General features: G+C 39.8%; 1 protein-coding gene across 1 annotated transcript; it reads left to right on the forward strand.

Annotated features, from left to right (window-relative positions):
• The first annotated feature begins 11,649 nt into the window (after positions 1 to 11,649).
• Positions 11,650 to 15,007, forward strand: hmox2a (heme oxygenase 2a). Its single transcript, XM_006790792.2, has 7 exons — positions 11,650 to 11,737; positions 12,293 to 12,404; positions 12,522 to 12,639; positions 13,031 to 13,198; positions 13,417 to 13,740; positions 13,854 to 13,986; positions 14,278 to 15,007. The coding sequence occupies exons 2-7, from the start codon at positions 12,313 to 12,315 to the stop codon at positions 14,403 to 14,405; spliced, it is 963 nt and encodes a 320-aa protein (XP_006790855.1). The 5' UTR covers positions 11,650 to 11,737; positions 12,293 to 12,312; the 3' UTR covers positions 14,406 to 15,007.
• Positions 15,008 to 16,307: the final 1,300 nt, after the last annotated feature.

Genomic DNA, 16,307 nt, shown 5'->3' on the forward strand with positions numbered 1-16,307 from the left:
ATAACACACACAAACGTAGAACTAATTATTGAGGAAGTCGGACATAGTATCAGCCATTTCCTCAATTTCCTCAATTTTGTCTTGTTTCCATTAGTCCATTCTTAACTAAAAGTTGAGTGTCTGTGTGTGTGTGTGTGTGTGGGCCTCACACAGATGTGTGTGTTTATATGGTGGCACATGGAAATACCAGCTCATATTCAATCAGTTCATAGTAGAAATAACGATAACAGCCTCCAGCTGATAGTTAAATAAGGGCATGGGCATTCTTGAAATGGCCCAAGAATTTGAACTAAAAGATTTTATCTGATTCCCTGAAAATAAATCCACTCCACACAATTGAGGGTTTTTTTTCTCGACTTAGACAAAGTGAAATATTCAGTTCATCATAAAACACTGCAGTTGAAGTTCGCTTATTAATAACTGTTATTGCCTCAGAAATTTGCCACGTTTTTCCTCTGAACCATAATAATAAAAGGCATTATTGAATATAAGGAAGGAAATATAAGTTTCCATTAGAATCTAACAATATCTTGTTATTACACTATACAGAAAATAGTAAAAATTTTCTCAGCTATATATGAGGTGCATGTAGGCATTAGAATGATTTTATACCTATGAAATATGTTATGAAATTACACCTAAATGAAAGGAAGAGCTACACTGACAGGAACGGTTGAGATAGATGACAGAAAAGCAGGGAAGGACGCACAGCAAATGTCCCAGTGTGGATTCAAATTCTGACCATTGCATTAGCCTCACAGCACAACGGGAGCCTTCTTAACCCAGAGACCTAAATAGCACCCCACCCTGAGACTAATTAATCACACATGCAACATTATGAAGCCATATTGGAGCCCTAAATTAATCATCTCCGTATCACCTTGATAGTCCTCGTTCCTGAAGCCATGGCTCATTTGTCAGCACCTTCTCTTGAGTTTAAGAGGAAAGGGACTAAAAGTTTAGTTGTTGTCTTAAACAAAATAATGAGAAGGATTAAGTTTTTCCATTTGGTCCTTTCAGCTGTACTGTGTCATTAATAGCAGGTTCTGGGAAAGCTAACATGCTTTTGAGGAATGATTTTCTGGCAGAGATTTAGATTTCTCTCTGTGCATATCACGTGACTAACAGTAAGTGCAGTGTACAAAAGTGCATGCACTGAAACTGAACTCACACTAAAACTAAAAGACAGATTCATGCCGGACAATGAGACAGATCTTTATTTCAGTAGTGAAGAAAGAAAATGGAACATTTAAAAAATGTAAAATCATAGAGGTAGGAGGTAACTGAGGGGACCTGCCTGGACAACCTGGATGTAGTAGAGTTGGAAAGGAGGAGAGTTGTACAACAGACAGCCTGAAAAGAAGGGTGACCCCCAGAAGTCAGACAGGTATTAGACCAGGAAAATGTGAATGAAGTGAATCTGACAGCATAGGAAGACGTAAGTCACGAATATATAGAAGAGATTGATGCTTAACACAAGAAGAAAGATCTTCCTCAGTGAGCTTGTGTACAAACTTCATTCGTAAACAGTGGCTCATCATCCATCATCTGACAGTGAACATTTGCATTCCGGTCAGAGTCGGTTTTCTGGTCACTTAAAAATACAAAATTTTCTTCTTCTTCTTTTTCTCAAAAGGTCAGCTCTAATAGACTTTTACAGAAAAAGGCATTGATATGATTCTGCTGCAGAAAAATGATGCCAATGTCTTGGACTCTCAAAGGGAGCAAGACAGAGTATATGTGTGACTGAAAAGTTGAAGCTGCGAGAAGCACAGGCGGTGAAAAAAAATGAGTTTAAAAACTTAGAGTCAACAATCCAAAGTAAAGGATAGTGCACAAGAGAGGTGAAGAAGAGAATGCAGGGTAATGACTGTCAGGGGTGATGTGTGACAGAAGGATAGCGGGACGAGTGAAAGGGGAGGTTTACAAGACCTGCTATGATGTGTGAATTCGAAACAGTGGAACGGACAAAAACATAGGAGGCCGTGGTGGAGGTGAAGATGTTAAGCTTTTCATTGGGAATGGCCATAATGGACAGCTCATGTTGAGCGGTTTGGGCACAAAGTTAGAGAAACAAGGCTGGAATGGTTTGGACATGTGCAGAGGACGTGCAGCGGACACGCTGGACAAATGATGCTGAATATAGAGCAACCAGACAAAAGTGGAAGACCACAAAGGAGGTCAATGGATGCAGTAAATTTGGACATGCAGAGGGTTGGTGTGACAGAGGTGGGTGATCGAGATAAGCCGAGGTGTAGGTAGAGGACACTATGAGAGGATGTTGCATAAGAACAATCCACTGATTACAGGAAAGTGCACAAAATGTTTTAACACGAAAGCCACACACTACAGCAAGGCTGAGCAAATATTTTAATACATTTTTTTCAACAAATGAATTTAACACGATATTGCACCAGAACGAGTCATAAAAGTGTAAATTTGCCATAGAATGAATATTTTAAAAATGGATGAGCCAATATAATGAGGTAGGTTCTGTTATGAATCTTCAGAATGAGTGAAGCCAAGAGAAACTGTACAATAATATGGTATAAAAGTAAAGTTAAGGGAGAAGTGCCATGAGGATTGCCAGGATTTATACATCGGGGAAACCAAACAACCTCTGGCACAACACAGAAGAGCTACCTCGTCAGGCCAGGACTCTGCAGTCTATTTACACCTACAGGCCAGTGGACACTCTTTCAATGATGAGGATGTACATCTTGATGCATTCTCAATCATCCAGGAAAATAAATCTCCAAAAGTTGATTCTGTTCATCTGGACGTAGCGTTTTCTGGGAGAAATGTTTCGTCACTCATCCAAGTGACTTCTTCAGTCTCAACACACATCCAACGTTGGTTTGAGCGCGGAGTCAAGGAGGCCATTTACGTTAAAAGGGAAAGACCATATCTGAATCGAGGAGGGGACTAAGGGTGCATCCTTTGCCATCTTACAATGCTGTGATTGCAGGCATTCCCCAACTCGCTGTGAATGGTACTCATGGCCTTTGATCAGTGGTCTTTGATCAATGATCATGAGAATTTGCATATTAATGATCAAGGAACTGACCTCCCAGCCCATTGTTCCTTCAGTGGACTAGTTTCAGTCATTATGCAAATGTACTGTTTATAAGATTGGGGAAACCTGCAGTCAGCTGAGACTGAAGAAGTCACTTTGATGAGTGACGAAACATTTCTCCCACTGAAAATGCTGCATCCAGATGAACAGAATCAACTTTTGGAGATAAAGTTAATGCTGTTTGCCATCTGTTTACTTGTCTAAGGACTCTCATTTTTTTTGCATGCCACACAAGTGCAGTGTAGGCAACAGAACTAAAATGAGCAATGCAACTGCACAACAACCTCATCTGACTGTTTACTCTTATGCACACGCATGTAAACCAAGGATCTAGGACTCTTGTCTTTATTCTCTATATGCATTATGTTCGAATTCATTCAAACAAATTACTAATGCCACTAAAAGTTCTTCAAACTTATGAAAAGGGACAGCCACCCTTTATGCAGCGTGGACATTTTTGGGGTTACTTACAGCAGCCTTCTCCTTGAAATGCATGATATATGGCTTTTTTGGCATCATTTGCATGCTAAGTTCTTTATTGCCTATATCTACATCTATAATAATTCCCAGTCTATTCTTTCTGTGTATATATATCAATACTGTATGCTTCATCTCATAAACTATAGTCTACACAATGGAGCTGCTGATAACAGTACTTAAGCTATAAACCTGCCAACCATTGATATACACCAAAACCCGGACTTCCTCTCTTGCACATTGTGCTGTATTCAATGTAAGTAATTGAAGCCACGAGTGGCAACGCTACAATAAGTGACCAGATTACATCACTCAGCACCCAAAGGGCACTCAACACCCCACCTCACCCCACCCTCACACCCTCCTGCTACCTCCTTTCCTCATCCAGTAATGTGGCATTGTTCATTATTGATGAGATTGACCTTGAGGAAATCCCGCTTAGCTCTGAAGTGGAGACTGTCAGTCTGACATGTGCTGCCAAGGTAAACAGAGTTAATCAACCAAATCGGTCATCTTTATGCCCGTGTGGCACCTTCCTAATGTGGATTTAGGCTTTTAGTCCCCATCAGAATTCAGGAATGCCAAACTAAGACTGGAACTGGCACTGGGAACACTGGGGACGTAATGTTGGGAGCAGAGTAGTCTTCCTCCCTCCATCCTGTATTAGTCTCTGAGGCCGAGCTTGAGTCGCTCTCCTCTTTTCAGCAGGAACCCCCCACTGGGTGAGGCATCGCTTTCAAAGAATTCAAATGTACAGCGTGACCCACAATTCTTTTCTCTGTGGGTCGGGTGTGAGAACGGGGCCTGCAAGTTGGCTTCAATGTGTTTTTTGAGGGAGGGAAAGTGTATAGAAAAGATTCAGCCCAAAGAAAGGAAACCGCCGACCCAAGTGTCTAATGGCTGTTAACAGTTAATGATGTACATTTAACCCATGAACTCTGCTGGGCTTCCTGCAGGGTGGTGCAGTGTTTCGTGCAGGTCTCATACCATATGCATTGTGAGTACCTAATTAACCTTATAAGGACAGCTGGAGCATATAGCCAATCCAGTGCCCATTTGGGAATACTACATGCAGAATAAAGAGTCTCCATCTCTGCACATTTTTACATTTATCCTTAAAAGAAATTCATTTTTACCCCTGGTACTGTCTGAAGATTCACACACAGAAATAGAACATTTTTTGTTGTGAATTCCCTGGTGAAAGAATGCTGCTATGTTATCAGAAAAGAAAGAAAAACAATTTTGGGTCCAGCTCAAAGTGGGAAATATTTGGACTCCACGAATTAAACTAGGAGACATTTTACCCGAGTACACAATAGGTGTTGTGATGCGTATTACCCATTGTCTATTGTCATATTCCCCCAGCTTCACCCTGTGTTACCCAACAACACATCCATTTGACTATTACTGGAAAAAACATGGAGTGAACCAGAGAATCTGTAACTTTTTTGTTTTCATACACATCCCTCCAGCAAATTCTTTGTCTGGCTTTGGTCTGCATTGGCAGGGTGGTGACACTCAAGGCTTCGTAAAAACAACTGATAAAAGAGAAGATGGCACAAAGCCTGTCGGTTAGCTTGCCAGTACAACAGAGGCTGTGCAGAGAATGTCTCCTCTTACTTTTCCTTTTTTCCCTTTCTTTCCTGTCGATTCTTTTATTTGCCACTGGTTGAATATATATTTATATAATGTCATGTTTAGAAAATGTTAATGTTAAATAATATACATATATACTGAATCCTAATATGTCTGTGTTTAATTTTGATTTCCTAATAACACAGACAAATGTTTGCAAACTGAATACAAGCAGTAGATTCAGTTTGCACAGGGCTGATATGATATGATATGATATAAGAAAGCCCTGGATGTACTCCTTGTTAGCAGGGATCAGTTGGATCTCCTGTTTTTTGTGGCTTTCAACCAAATGTAACTGTTTTCAATTACAAAATGGGATTTCCATCACTAATATATAATGTTTCTAATCAGACTTAAGGTCATCACCATATGTTTTAGATTTCCTTGGCGACATGGTGGACTAGGATGTACACAGGATCAGTAAATCTAGGAGGCTAAAAAAAGGCAAATATCCCGGATTTGCAGAGCAAGATTCTTTCTGGGTTATTAAAAAAATGCTTCTGTTGTGATTATAGAGGCAAATCTAAACTCTCATTCAATTCTTTTCTTTTTTCTGGGAGGGGTGGGGGGTATCATTTGTTCTTCTTCTGCACTAAACTCACAGATGTGCAACAGTGCAGCCTTTGTTTTATGACTACTACTATTATGTGAGTCAAGCTGCAGAGCTTTGTCTGTAGCATAACCTCACAGTTCATTGATGACTATTTGAAACATACAGTAGAAGAATGACTGTTTGCTTCCCTTGTCTCATAGGCTTTCTCCATCCTGCCCTCTCATCCACCTGCACATTCTAATGAGGTGATCACAGCACTTAAATACCAGACTGTGATCACATTGCATGCTTGCCCCATGTGTACACTTTCCTCTCTTTGTTAGCCCACAGCCTCACGCACATATGGAGGCCTGGGCTGTTTCCTGCAGCCAAACAGAGGGATGTATGTTTCTAATTATAAACTTGATCTCAGGTTAAACACACTCTCTGCTGGCCACCGCAGTAACCAGGATTTATGGTGCCAACGTTTGGGCTCTCACCCCAGAAACCAAGCAGTGAAGCTGATCTGTTGCTGTGTCATTCACACGGGGAGAAAATAAATCTAAGGCAACAAATCTAGTTAGACGTATGCGTCACTTTCGTATTTGTGTTGGCTTCTCAAATATAAACTTAACCTGTCTAAGTTAATAGGCCATTGCAGGGAGGCCAGGAATGCACTTCTAATGGCAGTTACTGTTTGTTAGTTGGAAATGTGCTAAAAACAAGGTGGAGTGGTTTTATTTCCTTTCTAATGGTAAGATTAAGGTATTTGGTTAAGGCCATGCAAATGTTTTATTACTTGTAAATTAAATTTAATTATTTTACTAACTAGTTTTCTGGCCAAGGATGGTACATTTATGAAAAAATATTTCAGCAAATATGTTTTGACTGGTCAACTCACACTAATGAAGAATCCCAAGAAAGTATTTGTTAAAACAAACCATACCATGTTTTTCTGAGCTAATCACTTTGAGCTCTCCATAATAAACAGACCTGAGACTTTATCCGACTGTTGGCAAGAAAGCAAATAAGTGTATTTCCCAAAATGAGAAACTAAATACTTAAAAGCATTTGGCAAAAAATATCAGTGTTAAATAGTGCAGTGCTTTTCAACATGAATGTTGTGCAAAATTTAAAAAGTACAGTACTGTGCAAAAGACTTGATTCCCTTTGTTTCTTTATATTTTCCTTCCAAGGAGCCAGATTTTGTTGTAATTTTTAAAGTGATCTTGAGCAATAGTTATCGAGTGTTTCGATTTTTCTTTGGCTTCTTTTTTTTTTACCGATTTTCAGTCCAGTGCTTATACCTGACCATTTTCAGAGTAATGCTTTTTAGGGAACTAACATAATTGGCTCCCGTTTCTTTAGTCGAATTGATGAAAAAAACCAAAAATAACACAGTTTGATTGACATAAAACAGTATTTTTGCAGCAGCAAGCGTCCAAAAATACAAAGAGCAATTAGCCAAAGGTATCTACAGCAGATGAACAGTATCTGAAAGTCCTTACCTTAAGAAGTATGGGGGGAAAATCCAGAAAAGACCTGACACAGGACTTGAGAGATGCATCTCATCCTTCAGTTGATTATTCTACTGTTCACTGAAGCTTCATCAGAAATATTCCCAGCGGTTTGTATCAAGAAGAAGGGAAACAAGGGGAAAGGGCTGAGGTATACCAACTTACACAAATCTGGCCTGAAAGTGGCAACAGGTCAGAAGGAGAGATGAATGTAAAATCTTTAGTTCAAGTAATCATAAATATGTACAGAGGAGACTGGATATATGTCTCTGTCATGGTTTGGGGGTGAATTTCAGTCAGTGGCTTTCAGGATCTTGTTAAAGTTGATGGGACTATGAACAGAGAAAAGGACCGTCAGATTTTGATCCACCATACGTTACCGTTTGGAAAACATCCGGCTGGCAACAGCTTCATTTTTCAGCCTGACAATAACACCAAACACACTGCCAGTAAAAACATACCTGGATAGAAAAACACACAATGAAACACCATCAGTCATGGATTGGCCAGTCATGAATCGTATTGACGTAGAAGAGTGCAATAGAAATATTCAAAGAAGAGCTTCTAAAATGTCCTTCAAGAAACCTGGAGAACTATTTCTGAAGACTACTTCAAGAAATCACAAGAAAGCTACCTGATAGAGTTAAAACTTTAATGAAAAATAGTTGGTCTAACCAAATACTGACTTTCTGGTTTTGCCTTATATACTGTGTTTCTATGCATGGTTGAATATATAATCCAATAAAGCACTGCACCTATTTCCAATTTTCCTAGCGAGATATAAAGGTTGAGGGGTTACTCAAGACATTTGCACAGAATTGTATTTAGAGGAATGTCACAACAGCAGGAAGGAATGGCAGTTTGTGTTAGTCAGAAAATGTCATGGGGCTGTTGTTGTTGTTATCCCCAAACAGTATTTGAAATAAACAACATCTAAAATGTGATTCAAGCCAAGGCGAATCCAGCTCTGGATTATTTTAGCTTGAGTCTTTTCATTATTCAAAATAAGAGGAAATCCTTCAGAGACAGGAAGGTTTCCCTTTTGTGTAATAAAGATCCAAAATGTTGTGCCAAAAACAATCTGGAATGTGGTAAACAATATAGGGGCACGCACTACCCGCATGACACACGTGTGACTACGGGATCTTGGCGTGGCTGGAAGTTCATCATAGTAGAGTCATGCAAACCCCAGGGAGCGATGGGCTTAGTTTAGCACCTACAGGGAGTTGTACAAACACGATAGTATCCAGGTTGCACTGTGGTAAATGCCTGCCTGGTGCAACACAAGCCCCATTTGGCATACTCAAGCGTATTACACATCAGTTCAAAAAAGCTGTGCATGTCTTCCTATATATTGTTAATGACTAATGAATCAGAGAAAAGCAGCCAAAATATTCATAAACACAGGAAATTGTATTCAATCTAACAACAAAATCACTTGGGAGGCAATGGAGTCGAGGTCAGTGTAATATTGTTGATCATAGGAAGCTCGTCTCAGAGTGTTAACAATGACCAAACAAACAGAGGTGGGTCTGCAGTTGGACGCTTCGGATCAGGACAGCAACAAGTACAAGTGGGGCTTTCCTACAATCGAGTGGAGCTCCGGGCCTGCTTCAAAACATGAAACAAGCGCTTCGAGCTGCCAGAATCCTTTTCAATACCCTGAGGTTTTTGCAAAGGAAAAAATTCTAATCGAATACCTTTGTTCCTTTGTTCATGTTCTCAAGTGTTCTTCTGGGAGCCCATAGGTGAACTGAGGGTGTTCTTTATCCAGGGTGTGACTACAACCACAAAAGGTAGTTCCCATCTTAGACACATGTATAGATTATCAAAACAGCAAATTAACCCAGCCAGAAGAGGAATATGACAAAAGCATGTTAACAATACATTTCCCATGGAATGTCGGGTGATGCAAGAGATGTGTTTATGACTTTGCATCTCTCAAATCCTGAAGAAGCAATAAAATAAGTAAATAGAATATTAAATATTATAAAGCATAAAACTAACACTGGGGTTAGATATACTAAATTGAATTATAGTGTTTACATTCATAGTTTTTCACTGATGGATTTCGACATATTGTGCTGTTTTAGGAGCGCTTTTTGGCATTCTCTCGTTTTTTCTTGTTTAGCCGCCCAGAGACAATAGGACATTTATTTTTAAATCATGTTCTTCTAAAGTGAATCTTAATCTTAATTGATTAATTTTAAAAGAAATTTATTAAAAGATCACACCGAGCTGTTCTATCTGTACTGAGAGTTCAGTACAGTTCAGTACAGAGCTGCTTAATTCACTTCCGGGAACACCAGAGAGGCGTAACATGGAGTCTAGTGACACCTGGCGGTGTAGACAATACACTACACAAAAGGCTAGCGGTAAGTGGCGTTACATGTGCTCTTAGCAGAGGGGTTATGCTATGAAGGAACCTTTTCTCACAGCCAGGTTTTCTTTGCCTAAGCTGGCTCGACAAAACTTCGAAGTCCAGTTGGAGATACGGTATCACCGTTATGAACTTTCTCTGTTAAGAAAGACTTTCTGGGGGGTTTTTTTCCACTGGGGCAGAAAAAGATTAATGCTGCCTAAAATGCTTAATCTTTGGATTTACCGCGGGGTAAAATAAACAGTTTGTTTCAAATTATGTTATTCTCAGTGCTGTTGTTTATTTTAAGGAGATTGCTGCACATTGCAGCTCTGAAACTTCAAATTTATACATCCAAACATCGCTGTTAATATAGTTTAATAAAATATTAATAAATTTTACTGATTGAACAGGTGTTCTTTGTGTGTTCTGTATTAACAAAGAAAAAGAAAGAGAGGAGGATGGATGGATGGAGGACAGCTAGTGAATCTGGAAGTACAGAGAATTATCACGGAGGAAATGAGGGCAGCTAAGAAGAGCTATGAGGATGAAGAGAGGAAAACTTGTTGGTACAGATGACAGAACTATAGAAGTATGGGAGATGTCTAGGAGAGAGGGCAGCTAGCTTTATAATGGAGTGAAGTGTGGTGCTGATTTTCAAGAACAAGGGTGATGTGTAGGAATTACAAAGGGATAAAGTTGTTAAGGACTTTGCTGAGTCCTTAACAACTTTAGGCTTGCAAAGAACACAACAGATGTGATGTTTGTTTAAGAGTGTTGATGGGGAAGTACAGGAGTTTGCTCCAAGTCAGGAGTTTCACTACAAATCTAGATATCAAAGTATTGTTGCAAAGGAGGGATTGTGGTACTGTATGACAAAGTCAGGAGTGGCAGAGACATATTTGAGGGTGGTGCAGGCCATGTAAGAGAACAACAAGACAGTGATGAGGTGTGTGGTAGGACTGAGAAATGGGTTCAAGGTGGGAGTGGGATTACTTGTCCACAAGTAAGGAGGAGAGTGCAACCACGGTGGTTTGGGTGGAAATGAATGTCAGAGCTGATATGTGACAAGGAAGATTTACAAGACAATGGATCATCTGCCTCGAGGCAGATGACGTTCTCCACAGCTTGTCCAGATGCTTTCACATCTTTCACATGTACTCAGGGTAAACCTGCTGTCATCTGTGAAAAGCACAGTGGTGCCAGTGGTGGACCTGACAATCCCGCTATTCTATGGCAAATTCCAATCAGGCTCCACAGTGGCAGGCACCACAGGGCCCACTAGAGGAGGTGAGTCCCCTCACCTCCTCTAGTGAAGTCTATTTCTGATTGGTCTGAGATATTCCCACCATTGGCCTACTAGAGGTCATTTTGCAGGGCTCTGGTAGTGCTCAACCTGTTCCTCCTTGCACAAAGGACCTTCCACTGTCCTGTCCTGCTCTCCTAGAGTAACTAACTTTCCCCCGAAAGCTCCTAAATGCTCTTGAGACTGCACTGGAAGACACAGCGAACCTTCTGGAACGTGTCATATTAATGTGTCATCCTGGAGGAGTTGGACTACCTGTGCAACCTCTGCAATTCCAAGTATCGCTTTATGCTACCAGTAGTTACAGATGAAGACGGTAAAGAAAAAAAAATGTCAGTGACCTCCACTTGTCAAACCATTCCTGTTTTGGGCATTGTCTGTTTGTTGCTGCTCTAATGCATCTGCTTTGAATTTCATTAACACCAAAGCAGCTGAAACTGCTAGTCTGCTATTTAGCTGACCAGATGAGTATCACAGAGGTTTAATTGACTGTATGCATTTTTGAACAGTGTATAAGTAGGCTGGAGTGTAAGTGGCATCATATACACCTATCTTCAATTAAACCACAACCCACAGGATCTAAACAAACAAATAACCGAAATATGTGACTAATACCTGACTAAATTTAAGCCGTTGTACATCAATAAGGATAAATACCAATCAAGAGTATCAAAACAACAAACGAACCTTTGATTGGTGTATAAGCTGAGGACTTAACCAATCAGAATGCACCTCAACTAAAGGGGACCCACCGATTGGTTTGTTGTCACGCGTGCCCCGTGAACGTCGAATCCTGCTGTTTGGGGACGAGCAGTGCAGGCGGTGTTGTGACAAGGTGAGTTAGCTTTTTATTGTCGTATCCCTGAAACATTGTAATAACACGCTGTTTGTGTTCACACATACAGAGCAGCTCTTTAACGTGTGAGCAGCACAGTGTAACTATAACGGTAGCTACTTACGAAACACACGTACGTGCAGCGTCAGTTTTGTAACTGTTCCCTTCAGATGTCAGCTGTGGCCATCGGCCTCTGCCTGTGAAATATTTCTCCCAAAACTAAGGTTTTTAAGAAGATGTGTTAAAGGGATAACACAGTAATTCCTTCACCTGGCGATTGATCAGCTGACAGGGAAATGTGGTGCATTTAAGGACACAGACTGCTTTTGCTGTCACGTTAGAAAGGTTACAAGTAGAAAGTGATATTATAACCTTGTAAACAGGCTGTTTAACCGTATTAGGCTACATAAGCATTTTTTTTTTTTTACTTTAAATAAATAATTTTAACTGGTGACAAGTTGTTTAATTTGATGATTTAAATCTTTTATTTTATTTCCTGCTCATATTTGTTTGTCCTGTACATTTTTCTTTAAGTATCTGCCTTTTCTTATTTAGGGCAAAATATAACCAGTATAATGGAAAACGAATTCCCACCAGAGCCCAACAGTGCCAAAAAAGGAAGGGCAATGATTGCTTTGGACGATGACGATGATGATGAAGTTCTCAGGTATGAAGAAAACAAACTAAATAAGCAGCAATTTATCTTTGCTGCTATTTTATCATTCAGATAAACGGCTAAGTGTTCTTTTGTGTCGCCCTTCCTGTCCTTTTCTGCTTCACCAAGTCCAACAGACCTGTCTGAGCTGTTGGCCGAGGGGACCAAGGAGGCCCATGACAGAGCAGAGAACTGCCAGTTTGTCAAAGATTTCCTCAGGGGACGCATTAAAAGAGAGCTGTTTAAGGTTTGATTATTCACTATATAAAGGCAAGAATTAAGGCAGCTAAAGTGTCTGTGAACCAGTGAAAGTAATGAACTACTGTACACAGGAGAGCGTCACACAAAGGTATTCAGTTTGACCCTGTATATTGAAAGTGCTTAGAGACATAGGCCTACATTTGGTGTTGTCAGTGTGATAAAGTCTCGATCTATGCTTTGCCTTTGTTTCTGAGGCATGATCAGAAAAATGCTGCCAAAGAAACTGGCAAAATGTGAGCTGTCTGGTACATCAGTTTATCAAATAAAATCATATTTCACCATTTAACTGTATATTATGTCTAATAGTTTCTGCTAGATGAAACATTTGTCTGACTCTGACCCACTTATGCTCCCCTCTTTCCTCCCTCTGCTGTCAGAGAGGCACAGCAGCTCTATATTTTGTCTACTCGGCTATGGAGGAGGAGATTGAGAAGAACAAAGACCATCATGATATCGCTCCAATCTATTTCCCTGTAGAGCTGCACCGGCGTGAGGCCCTGGCCCAGGACCTCGAGTATTTCTATGGAGAAGACTGGGAAAACCAGGTCAGTAGAAAGCATATGGAGGATAAATATGTCAGTCCCAGAGGAGGCTGGCCTTTTCTGGCACTTAAATTATGATTATACAGGTATCATCATCCCAAAAGCTGTATTTAATCAAAGGTCCTCTCGGCTGAGTGTTATATAATGAATTTAACACAGAAAAATCTTCTCCAGACAAGCTTTGTATCAACTGGACTTTCACAGTTGTGTTCTCTCTTCAGATTAGCCTCTCTGCAGGCACCAAGCCTTATGTGGACCGCATCCATGAGGTGGGGGAGAAGGACCCGGTGTTGTTAGTGGCCCACTCCTATACCCGCTACATGGGTGATCTCTCAGGTGGACAGATCCTTAAGAAAGTGGCACAGAGGGCTTTAAAGCTCCCCTCAACAGGAGAAGGTCTGAATTTCTACCAGTTTGAGGGAATCCACAGTCACAAAGGCTTCAAGCAGCTTTACCGAAGCAGGATGAATGAGCTGGAACTGGACGCTGAGACCAAAGACAGGATTGTGGAAGAATCTAATCAGGCTTTTGGCTTTAACATGATGGTGAGGAAACTGCTTATAGGAATTATACAATGTACAGCAATCTGCAAAAAGGTGCATTGTTTGAAAGATAAATTTAAAGTTAATAAATATCTAATTTTATTATTTACAAAAAGGTATTCACAGAACTTGAAGAGCTTGGAAAGACTATCAAAGAGGAGGTCCAAGATGCAGGGTTTGGACACAGTCATGCAGAGATGATGGAGGGTGGAGATATCAACAAGTGTCCATATTATGCAGCTAAAATGGGTAAGAAATGCATCCCCTTTACTGTGTTTATAAAATTTGTTTCTTGCATTTCATTCTGCAGATAGAAAGTTAAAAACTTGGTGCTCAGTTTGATAATAGTTTATAGACTTGCCTTTAAAAGATTGGACAGTGTCCAAAGTTAAAAAGGTGATCCTTTTAACTGCGGGATGTCTGAGTGCAAAGTGTCAGACCATTCATAGCTACAAAGTTACATGAAGTACCTAATTCAATTATCCTGTTTTTCCCCCCTCCTTTTTCCTGTATTCTCATCTTCATGTCTCCTCTGAACAGCTGTTAGTGGAAATCCTACGCATGCATGCCAGTTAGCCATGACACTTCTCAGACATCCGCCCTGCCAGGTGGTTCTGGCTGCCTGGATGGCCGCCCTGGCTGGGTTTACTGCCTGGTACTTTATGTGATCTCTGACACACTTGATCTGTTGAAGAAGAGTCATGGACACGGTTAGATCCAGCCAAACTTCTTCTTCCTTAGTTTGACTGGTACTATCAGAAAGGGCCAAACAGTTAATCAGAAACTAGATGATTTTTGAATATGTGCCAAGAGTTTTCCCCTATCAATCCCACCCTGTGTTCCACTGTATGGAAAACACAGCTTTCTACTTCGGAAACAGCTTATGGCGGTGAAAGAGCTTTTGCAGTGATGCAGTTGTTTGAAAAGCTATTTTATGATGCATGCACTTTGAGTTAAGCGACACTTTATGGATGTAGACATATTAAATGCATACTCTTCTGTTATGTTATTAAAAAGTTTTTGAACAGTTTTAGTGTTAAGGACTCTTATGAGAGTTGAACACTTGAGCCAAAGTAACCAACCAAGAGAGGACCTTGGTCAGGGAGGACTGTAAATATGCAATAGATTCTAAAAACATGTTTCCACTTTGTTATGGTGGAGTTTTTATTGTATACATTTAAAGATAAACACAGTAAGGTGTGCAAAGACAAAACAAGAAAATCTGAATTGTTTCTGAAGCAACTCAACATTAAAATATTTTGTGAATCAATTCTGTTCTTTGACTTTTTCTTAGTCAATTTAAAAGTTTAAAGATGTTTTTCTTCCTAATATAAAAATGTCTTCATCATTTGCATGTGCTATGTTTAAATTCACCAATACTTTGTATGGATCAATTTCAAATCATGTTCTGCAACGGAAAACATGAAGGAAGTGAAAAAAACAAACAAATGTGCAAAAAAGAAAGCCAACAATCCCACAGAGGCACATACTGATGAGTCAGATTAAACTGTGGAATTCAGTGGAAACATCTATGCAGAGATTTAGGCTGAGAAAGTTCTTACAAATGAGTGTAAGTGAAGACATTTGGATTTGAAGTGGACACAAATTGTAATGTTCATGTTTTTTTTTACCTGAAACACCTGTTGTCAAAACGATCTCTACACACTTAACAGCTTTTGTGGAGCGTTCATTAACTGTGTATCATGTGCACAAGAAGCCTTTATTAAGCAGGATGTAACTAAGCTTTGAGCTCAATTGTCATGGTCAAACTGACGGGAATGTTTTTGGAGTTTTGAAGGTTTTTGATGCAAAAAGATCCCTAAAGTTCAAACAATTCATTTTGCACACACCGTGAATTTTTAAACCGTTTTTAGAAATTTGTTTCCCCCTTGCACAATGAGAAATGAATTCAGCATATGCATTATTTCAGTTTTCATTAAAGATCTTGAGTTCTTGCAAGCACCAGACACACTTCTCCAAACTTTTCTGAAGTCAGCGATTTTAAAGGATTGCATTTTTGTCATTTCATTTCACCCTGAGACTGAAGCAGAGATGTCTGCTTTTCACCAATATCCATTTACTTTGTCTACATTTAGTCCTTTTGAAACACAAAACACGTCGTGTTTTTCATCCACCATCACATTCACCTGTACTTTCCCAGACAAAGCCGTGCCTCTCTTCTGCTCTGTTCTAATATTATGAATACAATCGTTATCCAAATGATTTGCAAATTTCATGATTGTTTCATTTTTGTCACAGTACAAAAAATAATCCAGTCAATCTGGAACTGTCAAGATATGTCAGTCTGGACCAAAGTGGTTAACCAACGTTACATTCACAGACCTCCACATGTGGCTAGCTCTGCTAACGCTGCAATTTTGAACTTCTAGACAAACTAAAATCGGTCCAGGTCCATAATAACAGAGTGCAAGCTGTTCTTTCATGAGATTTTTTCACGATTTTTTGTTTTCTTGTCTTTTTCAAAGAGGAAATAAAAAGGTTTGTGAAGCTGTGGCCATATGTGGCAATATTTCCATGATACATGTTTATGCAGTGCTTTTCTACTGTTA

This window comes from Neolamprologus brichardi, chromosome 6 (genome assembly GCF_056152115.1).
Source record: "Neolamprologus brichardi isolate AB-2024 chromosome 6, ASM5615211v1, whole genome shotgun sequence".
Taxonomy (NCBI): Eukaryota; Metazoa; Chordata; class Actinopteri; order Cichliformes; family Cichlidae; genus Neolamprologus; species Neolamprologus brichardi.

Bases quoted from the DNA above. Each gene is read 5' to 3' on its own strand.
- hmox2a (XM_006790792.2), top strand. From the start codon at position 12,313: ATGGAAAACGAATTCCCACCAGAGCCCAACAGTGCCAAAAAAGGAAGG. The intron at 12,405-12,521 runs GTATGAAGAAAA...TGCTTCACCAAG, and splicing joins GATGATGATGAAGTTCTCAG to TCCAACAGACCTGTCTGAGC. The intron at 12,640-13,030 runs GTTTGATTATTC...CTCTGCTGTCAG, and splicing joins TTAAAAGAGAGCTGTTTAAG to AGAGGCACAGCAGCTCTATA.